At 37.9% G+C, this 18,466-nt stretch overlaps 4 protein-coding genes across 11 annotated transcripts; 1 reads left to right on the forward strand and 3 right to left on the reverse strand.

Moving 5' to 3' along the window:
- The first annotated feature begins 536 nt into the window (after positions 1–536).
- Positions 537–3,462, forward strand: D6PKL1 (D6 protein kinase like 1). The gene is made up of 3 exons (NM_118795.4): positions 537–855; positions 1,524–2,304; positions 2,405–3,462. Exons 2-3 carry the CDS (start codon positions 1,628–1,630, stop codon positions 3,246–3,248), a joined length of 1,521 nt encoding a protein of 506 aa, NP_194391.1. The 5' UTR covers positions 537–855; positions 1,524–1,627; the 3' UTR covers positions 3,249–3,462.
- Positions 3,089–6,109, reverse strand: AT4G26620 (Sucrase/ferredoxin-like family protein). Its single transcript, NM_118796.4, has 5 exons — positions 5,560–6,109; positions 4,978–5,063; positions 4,565–4,870; positions 4,232–4,315; positions 3,089–4,136 (listed from the first exon to the last, which is right to left on the reverse strand). The coding sequence occupies exons 1-5, from the start codon at positions 5,935–5,937 to the stop codon at positions 3,659–3,661; spliced, it is 1,332 nt and encodes a 443-aa protein (NP_567751.1). The 5' UTR covers positions 5,938–6,109; the 3' UTR covers positions 3,089–3,658.
- Positions 6,110–6,464: 355 nt separating this feature from the next.
- AT4G26630 (DEK domain-containing chromatin associated protein) lies at positions 6,465–11,830 on the reverse strand. 2 transcript variants are annotated; one of them, NM_118797.5, is made up of 12 exons: positions 11,712–11,830; positions 9,903–10,985; positions 9,794–9,827; positions 9,280–9,362; positions 9,050–9,109; positions 8,860–8,970; positions 8,568–8,660; positions 8,402–8,485; positions 7,729–8,227; positions 7,441–7,532; positions 7,190–7,220; positions 6,465–7,102 (listed from the first exon to the last, which is right to left on the reverse strand). In NM_118797.5, the coding sequence occupies exons 2-12, from the start codon at positions 10,935–10,937 to the stop codon at positions 6,933–6,935; spliced, it is 2,292 nt and encodes a 763-aa protein (NP_194393.3). In that variant the 5' UTR covers positions 10,938–10,985; positions 11,712–11,830; the 3' UTR covers positions 6,465–6,932. The 2 variants fall into 2 exon arrangements, with proteins under 2 accessions (NP_194393.3, NP_001031724.1); NM_001036647.3 differs by having other exon boundaries at positions 6,544–7,102; positions 11,656–11,783.
- A 1,234-nt stretch (positions 11,831–13,064) lies between these two features.
- WRKY20 (WRKY family transcription factor family protein) lies at positions 13,065–17,944 on the reverse strand. 7 transcript variants are annotated; one of them, NM_001341825.1, is made up of 7 exons: positions 17,270–17,944; positions 16,526–16,717; positions 15,378–15,533; positions 14,581–15,085; positions 14,334–14,490; positions 14,094–14,249; positions 13,104–13,829 (listed from the first exon to the last, which is right to left on the reverse strand). In NM_001341825.1, the coding sequence occupies exons 2-7, from the start codon at positions 16,631–16,633 to the stop codon at positions 13,358–13,360; spliced, it is 1,554 nt and encodes a 517-aa protein (NP_001329239.1). In that variant the 5' UTR covers positions 16,634–16,717; positions 17,270–17,944; the 3' UTR covers positions 13,104–13,357. The 7 variants fall into 7 exon arrangements, with proteins under 7 accessions (NP_849450.1, NP_001329241.1, NP_001329242.1 ...); NM_179119.5 differs by lacking the exon at positions 17,270–17,944 and having other exon boundaries at positions 13,065–13,829; positions 16,526–17,056; NM_001341823.1 differs by lacking the exon at positions 17,270–17,944 and having other exon boundaries at positions 13,065–13,829; positions 15,241–15,533; positions 16,526–17,056.
- Positions 17,945–18,466: the final 522 nt, after the last annotated feature.

The following is an 18,466-nucleotide window of genomic DNA, read 5'->3' on the forward strand; positions in this document are numbered from 1 at the left end:
ATCCAATTCAACTCTTCTTCATCCATCTTTATCAGATTCTCCTCCGTTGGGGACCTTACATTTACTTCTCTCACACTAATCTTCTTGTTTCTATTTTTAGATTATAAGCCCATATTATAACTGCTAGTGCTTGTAGCCTTGTATACACAAACTCACATGCATCACATATAACATCGTATAATTGCTGTATTCACTTTATATTTGGATATCCAAGATTATAGAAAAGAGATTCCTTTGCAGGACCCAAAAGATACAGCTTTTAAAAGCAAATGAGTTCATTTTAATTTCTTGCTAACCAAAATGGTAAGTAATTTTGTGGACTTATGGTATGGATAAATAACAAAATCTCAATAAACCATTGAAAATAGGAAATCAAAAAATATATTTCTGCATATAATTTGAAAAGAAAATTTGCATGGAAATAACTATGTTTTTGAACAAACTAAACATGGAAATAATTATTACCGCAAAGTACAAGGCATTACGATAAGCATCCTTGAAAGCTTTGTCTTTTTTTTTGGGAACTCGAAAGCTTTTTGTCTTCCAGTTGTAAGAAAAATACAGGAAAAAAGAATTGAAAAGCCCTAAATAAAAAAGTCGAAAACTTTAGCTTTGACCAACTCTTTCCTCTCTTTTCATGGTAGACCCAACTCTCTCATTTCTTACTCTCTGATTCATCTCTCTCTCTCTCTTCATTTCCATGGAAGGAAGGTGATGAGCTTTCTCAATCTCTCTTTACTGATTCTTAATGAAAGTCATCTCCTTTCTCTTTGGTATCCCTTTTCTTCTTCTCTGCTTAATTCCTGACCAAAAATTGTGACAAGATCTTTCAATCCAAAAGCTATATACATTAAGGTAACGATTTATGAAGTATTTCTCCTCAATTTCATTTCTTTTGTTTCTACGAGTCTGCATAGATCCAGAAGAGCTTTGCTTGATTGTTCTTACTTTCCTGAGATCTGTTTAAACTTAGCAAAAAAAAAAAGTCTACTTTGCATGAAATGTGTGATTAGGGTTTATGCTAATTTTGGTTAATTGGAGAATCAGAGAGTGTTCCCTGATGTGGAAGTAGTGAATTACTTTGGGTTGAGTAAATGTATGTCTCTCAATTGATTGTCAACGAGATTTGAGCTCGAGATCCGTAACCAAGTTGAGCTAAAGCTTCTTTCTTTCGACTTGTTCTCTATATGAAAATTATTTTTTCTTTGACTCAGTTATTTTTCTTAATTTGATTTCTTTGAGCTCGATCTTATGATTCATACTGCAATGATTGAGTTGTGGCATCAGCTCTGATGGTATCTTCTGTTTTTAAAAAATAGCAACTTTTTAGTGTTTTTCTGCTCAGCTCTATGTTAAAGGATGTTTCTTCATTACGGGGAGAAATGAATGAGAGCTCTTGTTTATTGATCTTCCCATGATTCTAGTTCTAAACGAGCCTTCTGTTATCTGAATTTGAAGTGTTTTAAGCTTTTTTATTCTAATAAGCCGTCTTCTTCTCTGACGCTATGTTTTGCTCACTGCAGAGCTCAGGTCACTATCTGACGGGATCCGTGACAATAGTGGTTACTGGAGTCAAAAGCAGCTCCTTGAATCTTGAGTGTTAAGTAGATAGGTAAGGTAACCGTTCATGGCCTCGAAGTATGGTTCTGGAGTTCTCCCAGAAAATAAGAAGGAAAAGGGCGATAAGGAAACCCCGGAAACATCTTATTCCAGTCAAAGTGTCTCAGTAAACACTTTGGCAGATCAAGTATCTTCAACTTTGTCTTTTGCTCCAAGCAGCGACAGTAAAACTGGAGGTGAAGTTAAATTTAATGAAAAGTCTGATCAGAGCGGGAAGAGTAACACATGTAGACCAAGCACAAGCAGTGATATCAGTGATGAGAGCACATGTAGCAGCTTTAGTGGTAACAACAAGCCTCACAAGGCGAATGACGTGAGATGGGAAGCAATTCAAGCTGTCCGAACGAAACATGGCGTATTGGGGTTGAACCATTTTAGGCTCTTGAAGAGGTTAGGGTGTGGGGATATCGGAACTGTCCACCTTGCTGAGTTGCACGGAACAAGGTGTTTTTTTGCAATGAAGGTTATGGACAAAGGGGCTTTGGCTAGCCGTAAAAAGCTTCTTAGAGCTCAGACCGAGAGGGAGATATTGCAGTGTCTTGACCACCCTTTTCTCCCAACTTTGTATAGTCACTTCGAGACTGAGAAGTTCTCATGTTTGGTTATGGAGTTCTGTCCTGGAGGTGACTTGCATACCCTTCGACAAAGACAGCCCGGGAAGCGATTTTCAGAACAAGCAGCAAAGTAAAAACATTTTGAATAATCAGTTTCATGTTTTGCATCCAAGATACCACTTTTTTTTTTTTTTTGTTAAAATCATATTGGCTTTGTTTACATTTTCCAGGTTTTATGTAGCGGAAGTACTTCTTGCAATGGAATATCTTCATATGCTTGGCATCATATACCGCGATCTAAAGCCAGAGAATGTTCTTGTTAGAGATGATGGACATGTGATGCTTTCTGACTTCGACCTCTCCTTGAGATGTACTGTTAGCCCCACAGTGGTCAGATCAACTGTTCTTGCGTCTGAAGGGCAAAAGAACTCGGGTTATTGTGCGCAACCTGCTTGCATCCAACAGCCATCTTGCATTTCTGCTCCTACAACATGCTTTTCTCCACGTTATTTCTCAAGTAAATCCAAGAAAGACAAGAAAATGAAAAACGAAACTGGAAACCAGGTAAGTCCATTGCCCGAGCTCGTTGCTGAGCCCACAAGTGCTCGCTCAATGTCATTTGTTGGCACACATGAGTATTTAGCTCCTGAGATCATCAAAGGTGAAGGGCATGGGAGTGCGGTTGATTGGTGGACTTTTGGGATCTTTTTGTATGAGCTATTGTTTGGTAAAACCCCGTTTAAAGGGTCAGGAAACCGAGCAACACTCTTCAACGTTGTGGGTCAGCCTCTGCGTTTCCCAGAATCTCCAGTTGTCAGTTTTGCTGCTAGGGATTTGATTAGGAGTCTGCTTGTGAAAGAGCCTCAGCATAGATTAGCGTATAAGCGTGGTGCAACTGAGATGAAGCAACATCCTTTCTTTGAAGGAGTGAATTGGGCATTGGTTCGATGCGCTAGCCCACCAGAGATACCAAAACCGGTTGATTATGAGAGTGCGCCTGCTACTCCAGCAGCAGCCACATCTACTAGTGTCAAGTCTGACCAGAGTAATTATCTGGAGTTCGATTTCTTTTGACATATTTCAGCAAGAAAACTGCCATTAGATTTATCAATTTGTTCTTGGCGATCTGCAAATACGTTTAGTATTTTGAAAATGTGATAACTCTTTTTAATTCTTTGTCAATGCCATTCTTGAGAGTTCACGCTGAGATGGTTTTGTGATTACCTGCAACGCAAAGAAGCTTAAAAGCCCTAAGCTACTTTTCTAAATCAGAAATTGCGAAAGCTGAGATATTTTAGCAATAACACTCGGTTCTAAGAATCTTGAGAAGCAGAAGCAGAGTTAACAGGATACATATCATCAAACAGTTCTGACAAGAACCCTCCTTTAAATCGAAAGGAAAATGTAGTTTGAAAGCAGAAACAAAATCACAATGTCTTATAAGAACACAATACACAATCATCTTAGGGCTACAAATTTCTTCGTTACAACTGTTTGTAGCAAGTATAGGCAACAGCCACGGAAGCAGCAGCACAGACAACAGCAAGAGCAGCATAAGTATCTTCTCGCTCCCAGCTCTCTAACCATGTTGGTATTCCGCAAACCTTACGTGTCGAAGATCCTTTGTCACTATTAATTCTAAAGAAAGTCTTTTCTGCAATTTTTCTTCCTGGTGTCAGCTTCTCAGTGTTGTTTTCACTTTCAAGTTGATTATCTTCTGATGTTCCCAGTGACAACATCAGAGTAGTGTCGTCTTGACAACATGAAGAGCTGTTCCCATTTTGTTGGCAACAACCATTAGGTTCTGCAGCTCGTGACTGGCAACAGGAAACATCGGCGTTGTGAACCGATGATTCTTGACTCACTTTCCCATTGATCTTTACGGAATGGACTGTACCATTTAGCTGAAATCGCCCTTCTTGAGTTTTCTTCTGATCTTCTTCTGATAGACCCATTTCACCCCTAATAATCAGAGAAGCATCATGTGTGAATCTACCAATTACCACTAATCCGGAAACTGCGAGAAAACTGACAGAACAAGAAAACTTTGTACGTACCTCCATAGCCGGTCTACAATCTCGCCTTTGTTGATGTGCTGCTCCAAAAGAATAGGTACATCTTCTGGGGTCACATACCCATACCTAGACACAAGAATGATTCAATCATCAAGTCAAAAACAGGGTATGATTGATTCAGACATTGCAGAGAACTTCCAATGTACTAATAACAACTGAAGTTTGAAGATACCAATTAAAAGATCACAACCGTTCATGAAACCAACACCATTACAAATGTATTCTTGATCTTCTCATTCAAAATTATTGTAAAACCACATGAAAAAGATGAATATAGCCTCAAACTAGTTGATAAATCCGTAATTCCTTACTCACCAGTGTCCTGTGACTTCCCTGTTGATGTTTGATCGGTAGATGATAACATTCCCAGCGTATTTGTGACCACCTATGTGAGAACATGGGCTAATTGACACTTTACCTTGAAGACCATGGAACTCAAGTTCTTCTCTGAATCTACTAACTAGCGACGGCCCACAAACCCCACATCGCCGGTCTCGGGATCCATGGGAACATACAAAGACATATGAGCCTTTCAGCAATTCAGGATTTCCAGGCAGCCATTCACCATCCTTCACAAGCACCTCTTCCACAAAGGTCTCCACATCAAAGTGAGTCAATCTCCTGCAATTTTTGTTAAATCAAAACTGTCAAAAAAAAGTCCCAACTGTTGATAGAAAAAACGAAACCAAATCTAAGAAATCTCCAACTAGGAAGACTTCACCCCTTACCTGTATCTGATCATATCAGGAAAAATAAGTACATCACCATTGGATGTCTCTGTTCCATCATGCCCCTCACATATTGTGAGTCGAGTCTACGAAACAATGGCCAAAAAAAAAAAAAAAAACATGAGGCACAAAGCAAAAGACAATCATGAAGGCATCATCATGAGACTATCCGAAAAGAAGCAATCCATTACAGACACCATTTCCACTTAAGTTCACCACTGTCATAGCTCAAAAAACGGAGGTGCAAGTCCTAAGATCCCATCTTGAAGCCAATAGACAAGTTATTATGTTGTTAGCCATAGAATCGTGCCAAAAATAGAAACTTTGCCTTATTTGACCCATACAGAAATCCCAAGAGTCACCAGGCAAGAGTTTTTATGACTCATTACGACCTTAAACAGATACTTTAAGTAAGCCAAAACAAGTGAACGCAAATGCTTTTTGCTTATTTGGGAGACTTATTGGAAACAATCAGACCTAGATTTATGAGAATCAAGCAATATACTTGGAAACAGGAGATGCAAGTTAACAGCGAACAAGCTGAATCAATGGAATCAGAAAATAGTAGAGTAAAAAGCTGACCTCCTTCTTCATGCTACCCTTTCTGGCCGATACAGCAGCAGAGAGTAGCCTAGGCAATCGATCGAACTCAGCAGCCTCGATCCTTGCGGGCCAAACAGATGGCTTTTTGTAGCACAAGAAGACATGCCTCTCGTAAAACTGTACGGTTCCAGCTAGTTGTTCCGATCGGAAATCAGGACGAGCGAATCCAAAATCAGCGTCGTTGATGCTTTCTCCACCGCCTCCACCGAGTAAGCTCTCGCTTTGAAAACTACCGGAGCGAGAAGTGGGTTCGCCGAGAAAGTTGTCGAGATAGTCAGATACAGTGACTGGAGACGACGCCGTAGATGGATTGCTGGTGAAGGATAAAGGGTCGTCTCTATCTCTTCCACTTCCCATTTAAAAATTCGACCACAAGTTTGAAACTTTACAGATCGAAACTGAAACTACGGAGACGAAGAAGAAGTGAAAGTTTCTCAGTGATTCTTCTACTGAGAGAGGTCTGTCAAGTATATTCCGTTACTCTTATTCCGGTTTACTCCTTAATCGATATTCTATTTTGCAATCGGACCGGTACTTTTGCCTTTGTGTGTGTGACAGGTCTTTTCGAATCTAGTACATCAAATAAGATAATAGTAGCTGCAGCCAGAATGATAAAAGCCTGGACAAGTGTTGCTTATGCTTATAGTTAACCATGTTTAGCCATCTGCTTTGAATTCTATGTATTTGCAGTGTCTCCATTGCAATCTATTTAGGTACTCTGAATGTAACAACAGCAATTACATTCTTTTGGAACTTGTGTTTGGGTTGTCCGAAAAGGGGATGTAGAAGAAGAGCACAGATTCTTTTCTGTATATTTTGGTCCTGTAAGAATACAGACTCTCTTCTTCATCAATGTTAATCTTTGTTGTATATGTTTATGAGGTACCAATTCCTACATTTCTTAGACTGGATTTGCGTTGGTAGATTTGCAGATATGTTAGAGATAGATCAAGGATACAAGATGAGCATAAATTCCTTCTGCAATATTCAAAGTCTTAAAGGGAATCAAGAGAAACATATTATTCATTTATTACCATTGGCCTCCTTCAAACCAAAAGACATAAACAAAAGAAACCTTGACAATGTCTCGAAAAGGGAGCCTCACAAATCAAAGACAATCCAAGGAGGCTTTTATGTTAAATGCTATAGACATACAAGCAACCTATCCTTTGGCTATGCAGCTTCTTCCTCTTGTCTCTACCAAAAGTAAAGCTGCTTTACGCAGTTCAGACTCCAACAACAAAATATTACATCCACAGATTTAACTTACACATTTGCCAGATGACTACTAGGCATTAGGCAACAGTATCTGACAGAGAGACTCAATATGTGCGATGTGATCAGAAAGGAGTTTAGGCTTTCACCTCCTCACCACCACCAGACCCTCCTGCTTCCTCCTTCTCTGAATCCTCTTCTTTCTTTTCCTCCTCCTCCTCCTCATCTGCTAATTTGGTGAGCTCCTCTTGGATTATCATCTTTATAGATGACTTTCTTGGAGTGAGATCTTCTGTGAACTCCTTAGCTGAAAGATGGATGAAACAATGTGTTTATTTTATATATAACCAGGAATCACTGGAAAAACAAATGACTGAAACCAATCTGTTCATACCAAGTTCTTTAAGGATGTCCGTGAACGTAGCCTGCAGAAGAACAACAATGCTCTTATTAGGTTATCTAGGTATAGAAGGAAATTCACAGTTTGAATAGATATTGCACAACAAACTTCAAATCAGCTTTCAGAAAACGAAGGTTATTTCATGTAACCAATAAGTTTGTTCGGCAGAATCCAATTTTGTTTTATTCCACACACATCCCAAGTAGTTAAGTGTATCGCATATAAAAGGTTGAGAAATTACTCACCGTACTAAAGTCCACTCTTTTCAAGATCTCAACGATTGCATTTTTCAGCACTTTATCACTCGGCTTGTCTTTCCCTTTTCCAGCCCTTTTTACTTTTAGCATATAGACACAAACAGAGATAAACATGGTGTCAGAAAACATTAGTGGTTGTATATTGGTTCGCTTCTGAAAATGAAGATATAAGGAATAAGATTCTCCAATGCATCTGACATACACTACACCCAACATGTTTTTATTCTACCTAAGCGACCATCTTACTGGAAGAAAAAAACAGGATAATGACCAAACCTGGCTTCTCTTTTGATGCAGACTTTGAAGGAGCCGGGGAGGCCTTGATAGGGTTTTCAGACTTCTTCCTCTTAGAGGACGCCTTTGGACTTGTATCACTGTCATCATCAGTCTTCTTTCGTTTGGCTGATGACCGCTTCTGTGTAATCTTCTCTGGTGGACTGGATTTTGCAGCGACCACTGCTTTCTTGTTTCTGGCTCTCCCTGCTGATTCTTTCTTCCCAGCTGACAATCTAGAACCACGTTTCTTCTTTGTAGTTTCTTCTTCAGAATGCTCCTCAGATTCATCTTTCTCCTCGCTTTCAGAAGGCTGAGGCGCCTCATCCTCAGATTTATCAGGAATGCCATTTTCATTCTCCTCCTCTTTTTTCTCTTCTTTCTCTTCTGCCTTCTCCTCCTCTTGTTTTTCTTCTTCTTCTTTCTCTTCTTCAGATTCATCATCAGAATGAGCTAAACTCTTTTTGACAACTTTTGTTGCTTCTTCAGACTTTTTTTGGCTCTGCAAAGGAAGTGCAGAATAATATAATCAGATTAAAATACTTAGCCAGAAACATTGACGGGTTGACCAGTGATGGACAGTTGCAAATAAGCTACATTGAGATTACACGTTCTTTTCAGAGTTAATAACAAGATTAATGAACAAGCAAGCCCTCAGCTCTAAGCTATGCATTACCTTTGCTGATCGTTTGGAGGATGAACTCCCAGCTGTAGGTGAAGTTTTCTTGGGAGTTCTCTTGCGTTTTGCTCCCTTACTTGACTGTTTCAACAGAATGTTTTTAAAGAATGTAAGATGCACAATAGTTATTAAAGCAAACAAAACTTTCCCAACACCACATTACCTTCTCTTTCTCAGAAACTGTAGTGTCACCGGTCACATCACCTGTCACATGAGGTTTCTCCAAAAACTCAAACAGTTTTGTAATAATATCTTCCTGTGTTGAAAAAGCATGCAACAAGAAGTTGCCAGATTCGATTAAATGGGGAAATGAATAAGCATAAACTTGGACAACCAGAAATGGCTAATCAAGCTGCTCAACAAAGACAGAAATTTAAACCTTCACATGTATCTATTCACAGAGGAAAAAAATGAATCTCAAGAACAAAAACTTAGAAATTGATAACCATAATGACCTTCTTTGTTGTAGCCTTGGTAATGTGTATGTCCAACACATCACAAAACTCCCACAGTTTCTCTTTGGTGCATTTCTCAAGCTTTTCTTTTACTTTTTCTTTTGCTTTCTTCTGCAAATACCAAAGAGCCACAATTATATACAAAGCAAAGGCATATGTAAAAGCATTCATTATGTGTAATGTTGCACACCTCATCTCCATGCCAAACGAAACCAGAGAAGCCCAATATGTTTGTCTTGATCTGAGCAGCCTGTTAAAGCAAGAAGAATAAGATACATACAAACATGATTAGCAGACTTGCTACAGCACATGAGTCCATACCACTGGTCTCAAACTACAAGAGTATGCCCATGATTGACAATTTTAGAAGTATGACTATTGGAGCAGCATAATGTCAAAAGGATCCAAAGAGACGCTCACCTTCCCTCTCCTCCCACCAAATAGAATTGGGTGAAGCAGCTTCAAAGTTTCATCAGACCTCTTCCTCATTACCTTGTTAGCAACTACAGAGAAGAAACATTCAAGTTATCTACTTCATTTCAACTTCAAACAAAAATAAAAAGATGAAAAAATGGAACAATAAAGGTATTTTTTAGGTAGGTCGCGATTATTAGATTTTGGTTTACAAGAAATCTTGCTTCTGAGCCGGCTGGAATTGATCAATGCCAAGAAAAAAAATTCAAATGAAGATTCACATAACCAGAACCGAAAAGTGTATAGATCAAAGAATCCACCCATAGTATACATGCAATTTAACAACTAGTAGTATCCAGCACATAGAATTCTCGTAACAAAAGAACGTTTAGGCTACGCACACTTGAAGATAATAAGGGGCTCAAACTGTAAACTTGGAAAGCTAACACAAAAGACTTTTCAGCACAAGGATAATTCGAGATAGATGCTTGAAGGACAGATAGATAGAATATGAACATACCATTGGGAATATCTTTGAGATATGCACCTCGCCCCTGTAATATCCAAAGGATTATTATAAACATATCTAGCAATAAAGTTCTACTCAGCTCAGGAAAGTTTTGGCAAACCTTTTCAACACGGAATTCTTTCGAGGAGTCTTTATCAATCAATGCAACAAGCCTCTCAACAGATTTCCGCTCACGCACAGGGCGATCAGAGAAAGGAGTCCTAGGCTCTGCATCCTTTTTTACTTCCTCGGTTTTATTCTTCTCGCGAACCTTTCCTCCAGAACTCGTCCCTTTCCCACGCTTTTTAGAACCCTTGCTCTCTTCTTTTTCATCTTCTTTATCATCATTTGTCTCCTCTTTCTCATCTTCCTTTGCATCTTTGCTCTCCACTTTTTCATTGTCGTTCTCATCCTCACTCCCTTCTTTTTCATCTTCTACCTTTGACTCATCCACCTCAGCCTTTGCCGCCTCAACTTCCTTTGTTTTATTTTCTTCCTTATCTTCCTTTTCTTTTCCTTCAACATTCTCCACTTGTTTATTTTCATCCCCATTCTCCACTTTTTCATCCATATCTGTCCCTTTGTCTTCATCTACCAGTGTCCCTTCCTCTTTGATGTCTCCTGTATTGCCATCTTTTGTTCCATTTGCTTTGTCAGCTTCATGTTGTATGTCCTCCTTCCCAGCTTTTTTGTGGTCTGCCTCAGTAATATCTGTCTCTTTGGTCTCTTTTTCATCATCTTTGGCATAGTTATTGTCTTTAGATTCCACGTTTTCCTTCATTACAGTATCTTCCACTGAAACACCATCATCAGTTTGCTCTTTCTTTCCATCGGCATCTTCATCCATGTTGGTAGCCTCTGCTTGTCCCTCATCTTTGGTGACCTCAACCTTCTCTTCCATTTTTTGAGTCTCAGCATTGTCTTCATTTTTCTTAACCTCTGACTCTTTATCTTCCGTCTCAGCTTTTTCATCATCTTTCTTAATCTGAGCATCTATCTCCATATTGTCTGGCTCAGCCATATCCTCATCTTTCGCCAGTTCTTGTGTTTCCTTACCCCCAGCATTCTCCTTTCCAGCCATAGCCTCTGATGGCTTTTCAAGAGAAGTAGTCTTGTTTGCGGTTGGCTCAATGGTTGCCTTTGTATCTTCCCCCATATTACAAACCAGTTCAGTAGATCCTTCCACCAAAAACACTTCTTGTGGCTGTGAATGAGAAATCAGTTCAGAGGATTAATATTGCTACGATAGCAGAAATTAATGCTCTCTATAAAGAAATTGAACAACTTGACATAAAGAACATGTAAAACGCATTGAATTCACACTTAGCATATATGCGAAAAAAAACTAATTCCAGGAAAACAACATCTAAAACTTGGCTAGTCAACAATAAGACAAATCTAATTTAGATCTCATTATTGATCCATAATTATCACTTAATCCCACTTTAGATCTGCAGAAGAAGAACTAAATGGAAATTTCGCGTAAGTCACTAAGAAACCAAAATCTCGAAGGTTCATCATTTATCCTCGCTTCTTATACATTCAGTAGAACAAAGATCCAGATGGACAAATGAAACCAAAAAACACCCTTTCATTCAGACAAATCTCCAGAGCTTACACCACACAGATTCAGACAAAACACAAACCCATCTTGAATCTCTCGAAATCAAGTCAATCAACGTCAAATTCATGCATTTTGTCAACAACTTAATAGCATCAGATATCAAAAAGACAATAAATAATCAAAACATCGAAATTCACAAATAAAAGAAGCGCATGAGAAACCCTAACTTCTCATCGCAACTTTAAACAAACACAAAGAAGAACCAAAAGAACATGCGAATTCAAACAAAGCTCAAAACATAAAAGCTCACAAAGATTTAAGCAGAGTATCCACAGGGTTCTAAAGCAGAAGACTTCGGAATCTCACCTCAGAGTATCACAAGACTCGGCACTGAGTTTTTTTTCTCCTCTAACTACTTTTTTTCTTACAAAACAGAACAAATAGCTTTTGTTTTTCTTTTTGATAGCGTTTTTTAGGAGAGAGAAATTCAAGGATTCGGACGCAAAGCCAGATTTTAAATACAATTTAATGCCACGTCAGGCTTAGGATGAATCATTACCGTCCGATTTCATTGCTGTAATAGAGTTCATCAACGGTTCAGATTTTATGTTTGATGCATCTCGTGGATCGATGACGCTATAAACTACCCTAACGTCCGGTTCCGAACCAGGTACCGAGCCTAGACTTTATATTTCAAGGATTTTATATTAGGTTTTTGGACAAAAAAAGTTAACATATTCAATGTTTGTGACCTATAGAAAAATATATTTTTTTAACTACAAATTTAATTTGGTAATTTTTCAATGATATGATAGTTTTGTAAATAAATTATCTATAAAATTACTATATAACAGATAAAAATAAAATTGATACGTAATAATTGCTATATCGGTTTAATATTAATGAAATTGTTTTACTTCTTTATGATAAGGAAGCTAAGTTTATGTGATTGAACAAATGATTAAAACAAACTCTTTCTTAAAATGTACTTCTTTTTAAAGAAATTTAACGAATTCGTTGAATGTTCAATTATAATTGATTTAAACAACGCTATATTAGGTAAAATGATCTAATTGAATAGAATTGTATAAGTGACTTTAACAAATTTTGTTATTTTATATTTAAATATTTTTTATGATGGATTCGATCCGCTACCATAAATAGCGTTGTCAATTTTTGCAAAAAAATTAACATGATAATCCGATTTTTACCTTTCCGCAAAAGATGAAAATGATTCACTGGTCCGGTGAAAAAAACAAGACTATTTTGACGACGATGATTATAAATGACTTATAATGTCATTAGTTTGATAGCGACAAAATTTTTATTTGCTTAACGGGTACTATGATCTAAAAGAATCTAATATGTTTGTCTTTAACAACAGTAAATGCTTCGGAAAAAAAAAAGTTCTAAATATGAAATTAGAGATTGTAACTTCCACCAAATAATCTAGATACATGTAAGAGAGAATAAGGTTACTGTTTTAATTGCCAATCTACTTCTTGCACAAATCTCTTAATTTTGTATAGAGACTGTATAGTATAACCTTCCAAATAATTGAACAAAGTTTAATATTGTCCCATGGTAAATCACCTAGTCGAAGTATTTATATCTCATTATTATGAGTTTTTGACAAATCTAGAAGTCTAGAACTAAAAGTTGAGAAACTATTATTGAAAAACGGGCAACAGTTGTAATTGTCTGCTTAAGGACCACGTAGCTTAAGTACCGTCGTGGTGTTTCTTTCATGGAGCATATCTAATTACGGTGAAGAAGAAATAGTTTGTAGTAATATTGCTGTTTCTTGTTTAAATAAAAGCATTAACATCTTGTTGTGTATTTTTACATAACATTTTTGGAACTCAATACAGGTGACACAAACAAATATATATGGTGGAGATAGTTTGAATCAAGATCAGCTCTCTGTGAAGAAATAGGAATTATATAGAACAAGGCCTCGTCCCATTCCTAACCTAAGAAGATCCCGTACATAATGTTGCTTACTTTTTGTTTTACGGACCCGATTGTACTCTCCCCATGTTGGGCGGATATGGGTAAGATGAATTGTTCAAGGACGAGATGTCACCATTTTGAGTCTCGTTCTTTGTTTCTCTCTGGCCGTACTGATTCATACCGCTATTTAAGCTAGCATAGTAGGATGACATGGGACTAGCATGAACAAACCTGAAATTGACTCCATTTGGGTGAGTTTGGTTGACAAGTTGTTGATTCTGGTGCTGATGTTCGTTGGAAGCGTGGTTAGGTCCATCAGATGAGATTCCAACACCAAGATTGAGGCTGATGGTGTCTGTTTCATCTGGTCTGAACCGAGGCTGGATTTCGTGATTGCTGCTAGACTTTGAAGTGGGAACATCATGATCGTGTTTGCCTTCGTATGTTGTTATTACAGCTTTTGGATCATGTGATGCTCTCTCCACGTGTTTTCTCACTGGGCATCCATGAGCTGTGCATTTGTAGTAGCTCCTACAAAAGGCCGAGGAACATCATGAAACATAATATCTCCATTGCGCACATGTTGAGTCTGTTAAGATCACTATCTTCCATATTCCAAACCAAATTCCTAAAAGAAGCAACACTTTATGCACATGTCAAATAACTAGGTCCTGAAGACAAGGACTAAACTGTTCTAGCTACCATTTTGAACTCGCAAGTTATGTTTATGTATGTTCATTCGAGAAAAAAGCAAGGAATTTTTTGGGGTGTTAAAAGCTTTAATGCTGTACAAACCTGGGATTTGGGTTCCCCCTTACGACTTTCTGCCCATATTTGCGCCATCTATAACCATCATCCAGAATGTCAACCTCACTCAGAGTTTGAACAACAACCCGAGGCTCCCGGATGGGTTTCACTAGTGGAGTTATTTCCATCGCACCCTCCATCCTCCTACATAAAGTTAAAATAAAGTTTTAATCATGTCAAATCACAGATTCAAATCAAGCACCTGAATCCTTTGTTAAACTCTAATACCTCCGTTTTGAGAATGGATCATCATCGTCCGGCTCATCTTTATTCCTATTTGACGCTGCCGCTTCTCCACCATCGTCAGATGCTGAGATAGGAGGTACTTCAGGGTTACCAGTTTGTTCATTGGGGTTAGACAAGTTGTAGACGCCAGATCCCTTCTCTGTATGCAGACATAAGAGTAGAAGGAAAAAGTTATAGATATTGCCAAGGGAGTAAGTGCATATTTGTCTCAAGTTTTAGTTATGATTACCATCTCGGCCAGTTGAAGAAGGATACTTGTCTAGCCTTTCTTCTTGTGCAGCCATACCACCAGAGTTTCGGCGACCAGGTTGAGGTTTAGGATGGTCATGTGTACCCTTGTATATAATATCGGTGATCTGCCCATCATGAGATCTTTCAAATAACTTTTTCACTTCACAATTAGGATGTGTACATTTATAATAGCTCCGGGGAAATTCACTCCCTTTGACATGCTTTTGACCATATTTTCTCCAGTTATAACCATCATCAGCCAAGATGGATGGAGTGCTTCCTCTGGAGTCATTTTGGGAAGTCTGGATTGATTCCTCTTGATCAGATCCAGCCGGAATATCTGAGCTCGTTGGTGTCATCTGACAAGGAGGAGTTGGCCGGCTTAGCTCACTTGAGGAACCTGCAGCATCACTGATCGAAGAAGGTGAGTGTGAGGATCCATGGCCCTGGCCTTGAAAATGTACTGGTGGCTCACTTCTAATCTTGCCAAGCTCTGCATATACCTTGAAATCAATAAAGATGTTTAGACAAAGTCATCCCCCAACAATATACAAGTAACTTATAAACTGTGAGCTTTTGGATACAAGGCTCCTTATGAAACAATTTAAGGCTGGCATGGTATTATATGTATGCAAAGGCGAAAGATTTTGAGATTTACAAGCAATCCAAGCGCTGAATAAATAGACTTCGTGCAGAAAAATTAGGTCAGCCACTGTTCGGGGTTCATATGTCGTCGACTATCTGAACAGTACATTACATGCAAAGCATAACAAACAGCATTGTTTTGGACAATACCATATTTGATGCAGGAGGTCTGAACTCAAATTCACTGGACTTCTGCTCAGTAAAGGTGTTCTGATGGAACCCCCTGCCTGTATAAGAACTTGAGCTAGCAGAAATGTGCACTGGTCGAGGCTTGAACAAAGAACCAGTAGTAGGGGAAGGTTCTGGCTGAAAGTTAAAGAAAGTGGCATATTATTAATGGCATGAATAAAACAATACATATCAGATTTTGTAAAACATGAACCTGATCTATCAATAAACATGATGTTTTAAAAAAAACAGTCTTCTAAAAACAAAAACAATATCTTGTTCAATCAAGGGATAAGAAGATATAACTAAGAGATGCAAAATAAAATTGAGCACATAGCATATAACCTATTATTCATAACTTAATTGAACAAAACGAATACTCTATAGATCTAAATGGTGAACATGCGAGTAAAGTACATTTTCTCACCAACAGAATCATTCAATAGCTCATATAAGTAAAAGGAATCCCCACACAGACGCAGCTAACCGAAACCTAAATGTACAAAGAATGGAAAAAGAAAAGAGAAGCACCAAACACATGGAAGATAGACACTAGACAGTATGAAGAAGAAACGACAAAGAGCAAGAGGATATAAATAAAGTATCCAGCACCAATAGAACATGATAAAAAAAAAAGGTTTATTCGAAAGAACAATCTGAACGGACACAAATGCAAACCAATGCAGAGTATAGTAGCACAAAGAATCAGAATCTTGGCCAAAGTCCCTAACGTAAGCAAACAAATCATAGTTTTTTAATCACTTGTAATGGACTAAGAAACAAAAATGGAAACCCAAGTCCAATGTTTTTCCTAGTGAGCAAGCAGAGAGCATCTCCACCAAATTACCAGAAATTCCCCACTAACATGAACAGTGATCCAAATCGAAATTGAAGCAACGAGAAACCGAACAAGTGGGACAAAATGTCAATGTTATGAATCAATTCCAATTCCAAACTCAGTTTCAAAATGGCACAATCCAATTTCATGAAAAATCCTTTAGGTCTTAAAAATATGAAATCAGAAAACCTAATTTCTCAAATCGACAACAAAAATGAGGTGAAACTGTGATTGCATTTACCAAAATCGAAGAAGAAGAAGAAGAAAGAGATAGTAAAGTAGCTGCTTAAACCTTGATGTTGGAGATGAAAACAGGAGATTCCAAAAACGAAGTCGGACTCAACCCAGGAGGAATCGTGATATCAGTCGACCTCGAGATCGGAAGCTTGGCCGGTGACATCAGCTTATACCTAGCACCTCCACCTCCGTTTCCTCCAGCTGAATCGTGCTTTGCCGTGAGATCTCCCGTCGCCGAACAATCTCCCTGAAACTCCTTCCGGTCATTAGCTTGAGGGTTCATTTCAGAGATTCGCAAGGGTAGAACAAAAATGAAGGAAAAAAGAAGCTAAGGGAAAGTAGAAGAAGCTCTCAGCTATGGCGAAATGAGAGAGATTTTGGTCTCTGCGTTAGTGAAGATTGTAGTGAAAGATGAAAGAACGATATTGACTTCACACCTCTCTTAATTCTTTGTTTTTCCTTTTCATTTTTTTAATAATTTATTTTCTTCTTCTTCTTTTTCTCCTTTATTTAGCTTTATCAATTTCTAAAGCAACAACAACAAACGTTAAAGTTGACAAAAACAATTAGAAGATGTAAACAATCCTCTTTTTTTTTCTCATGTACATTTGTCAAAATGTAAAAGATAAAAAAGTTAGTGTAATCAAAATTGCTTGTTTAAAGAGTTGTTGGAACCAGAAACATCCTAAATCTCAAAGTAAGAGTGTTGTAGCATTGGTAGATTGACACAGTCAGAAGCAGTATTGTTGATGATAATTAAGGATCAGGTATCAACAGTCTCAGGTCTTTTAAAACTTACCTTTTTGAATCTTTTGTGCGCCAATGATCCGTTGCTTCGACTCTCGTCTATCTTATCTTCTGCGATGTTTATCAATAGTTCAATACCGACGCTGAAATAAATGTATTTGCTGATTTGTAACAAGTTTCTATTGTGATGAGGCCAAATATCAATCGCATCATCGACAATTACCACTCTACGCTCATCAACAGCAAGAAGATCGAGTGTCTTCTCATAAGGACTTTGTTCTCTGGCTAGGACTCGATCTCCAAAGTATATTTTTTTCCGGATCAATCCACTTCAACACGGTCTGAGCGTAACTAGAATCACCCATTGTGTATACGTGCATGATGAAACGCTTGTTGGCTTCTAATAGAAATTCATGAAGAAAAGGTCGTAGCTTTATCATATATTCGCTGGGAGTGGATCTCTGTTGATTCTCCACAGATCTGACCTTGAATCAGCTCCTTCGATTAGATACTTCTGCTCTTCGGAAAGGTCCGAAACAAGTACCGAGTGGACAAGCGTGTGGTCCAAGTCAAGGACTAGGTGAAACTTCTTCTTCTTATCATCGTTGAGACAGGCCATTTTTTTCTTGTTTTGGATTTTGGTTGCAGAGTATGATTGTTGGCTCCAAACAAGTGAAACTCTGTAATCGAAAGAGAAACCCTAATTTGATCGGTGATAATGAAATTGATATGCTATGATTATGTATTATATAGAGAGGATATGTGTGAGATATCTTTGGGCCGTTCTCAGTTTCTTTCATTGGTTTAAATGGGCCTAGGCCCTTGAGTCAAATTACCTACCAAATTATGTGGGAGTTGAATCGAATTTTTTTTGTTAAAAATTTAAGCTATTGGTTTATCTTGTGGGGTAGCGGTTGTGTTCTATTTGCGTGGATAACAGTTAGGATATATAATGGTGAGTGGTGACATTCTGGATCCAAGTTGGTCCACCTCAAATCTTGTTAGAGAATTTTTCAAAAAAAAAAAAAAACATGTTTCTTTGGTTGTAAAACTTCCAAAATGTGTAAAAGATAAGAAGAATATGTGTATATATCTCTCAATACTGTTCAATGCCGTTTCAGAATAAAACTATGTAATTCTTTTCTAAACCAACAATTGTTTTACTTGTATTTTAAATAATTATCAATCCATGTTTTGATAAAAACTGATAATTCGAAAGTGGGTAACTCGGTAAAATGATAAAGCAACA

This window comes from Arabidopsis thaliana, chromosome 4 (assembly GCF_000001735.4).
Source record: "Arabidopsis thaliana chromosome 4, partial sequence".
Taxonomy (NCBI): Eukaryota; Viridiplantae; Streptophyta; class Magnoliopsida; order Brassicales; family Brassicaceae; genus Arabidopsis; species Arabidopsis thaliana.

What these genes read in the sequence shown, in the direction of transcription:
- D6PKL1 (NM_118795.4), top strand. Translation starts at nt 1,628, where the DNA reads ATGGCCTCGAAGTATGGTTCTGGAGTTCTCCCAGAAAATAAGAAGGAA. An exon ending in TTTTCAGAACAAGCAGCAAA is followed by an intron (nt 2,305 to 2,404) that starts GTAAAAACATTT and finishes TACATTTTCCAG; the next exon opens with GTTTTATGTAGCGGAAGTAC.
- AT4G26620 (NM_118796.4), bottom strand. Translation starts at nt 5,937, where the DNA reads ATGGGAAGTGGAAGAGATAGAGACGACCCTTTATCCTTCACCAGCAAT. An exon ending in CCTGATATGATCAGATACAG is followed by an intron (nt 4,871 to 4,977) that starts GTAAGGGGTGAA and finishes CAAAAATTGCAG; the next exon opens with GAGATTGACTCACTTTGATG. An exon ending in ATTGTAGACCGGCTATGGAG is followed by an intron (nt 4,137 to 4,231) that starts GTACGTACAAAG and finishes TCTGATTATTAG; the next exon opens with GGGTGAAATGGGTCTATCAG.
- AT4G26630 (NM_118797.5), bottom strand. Translation starts at nt 10,937, where the DNA reads ATGGGGGAAGATACAAAGGCAACCATTGAGCCAACCGCAAACAAGACT. An exon ending in TTGGTGGGAGGAGAGGGAAG is followed by an intron (nt 9,110 to 9,279) that starts GTGAGCGTCTCT and finishes TTGCTTTAACAG; the next exon opens with GCTGCTCAGATCAAGACAAA. An exon ending in AAAGAGTGGACTTTAGTACG is followed by an intron (nt 7,221 to 7,440) that starts GTGAGTAATTTC and finishes GTTCTTCTGCAG; the next exon opens with GCTACGTTCACGGACATCCT.
- WRKY20 (NM_179119.5), bottom strand. Translation starts at nt 16,753, where the DNA reads ATGAACCCTCAAGCTAATGACCGGAAGGAGTTTCAGGGAGATTGTTCG. An exon ending in GACCTCCTGCATCAAATATG is followed by an intron (nt 15,086 to 15,377) that starts GTATTGTCCAAA and finishes ATTGATTTCAAG; the next exon opens with GTATATGCAGAGCTTGGCAA. An exon ending in AGGGGGAACCCAAATCCCAG is followed by an intron (nt 13,830 to 14,093) that starts GTTTGTACAGCA and finishes GGCCTTTTGTAG; the next exon opens with GAGCTACTACAAATGCACAG.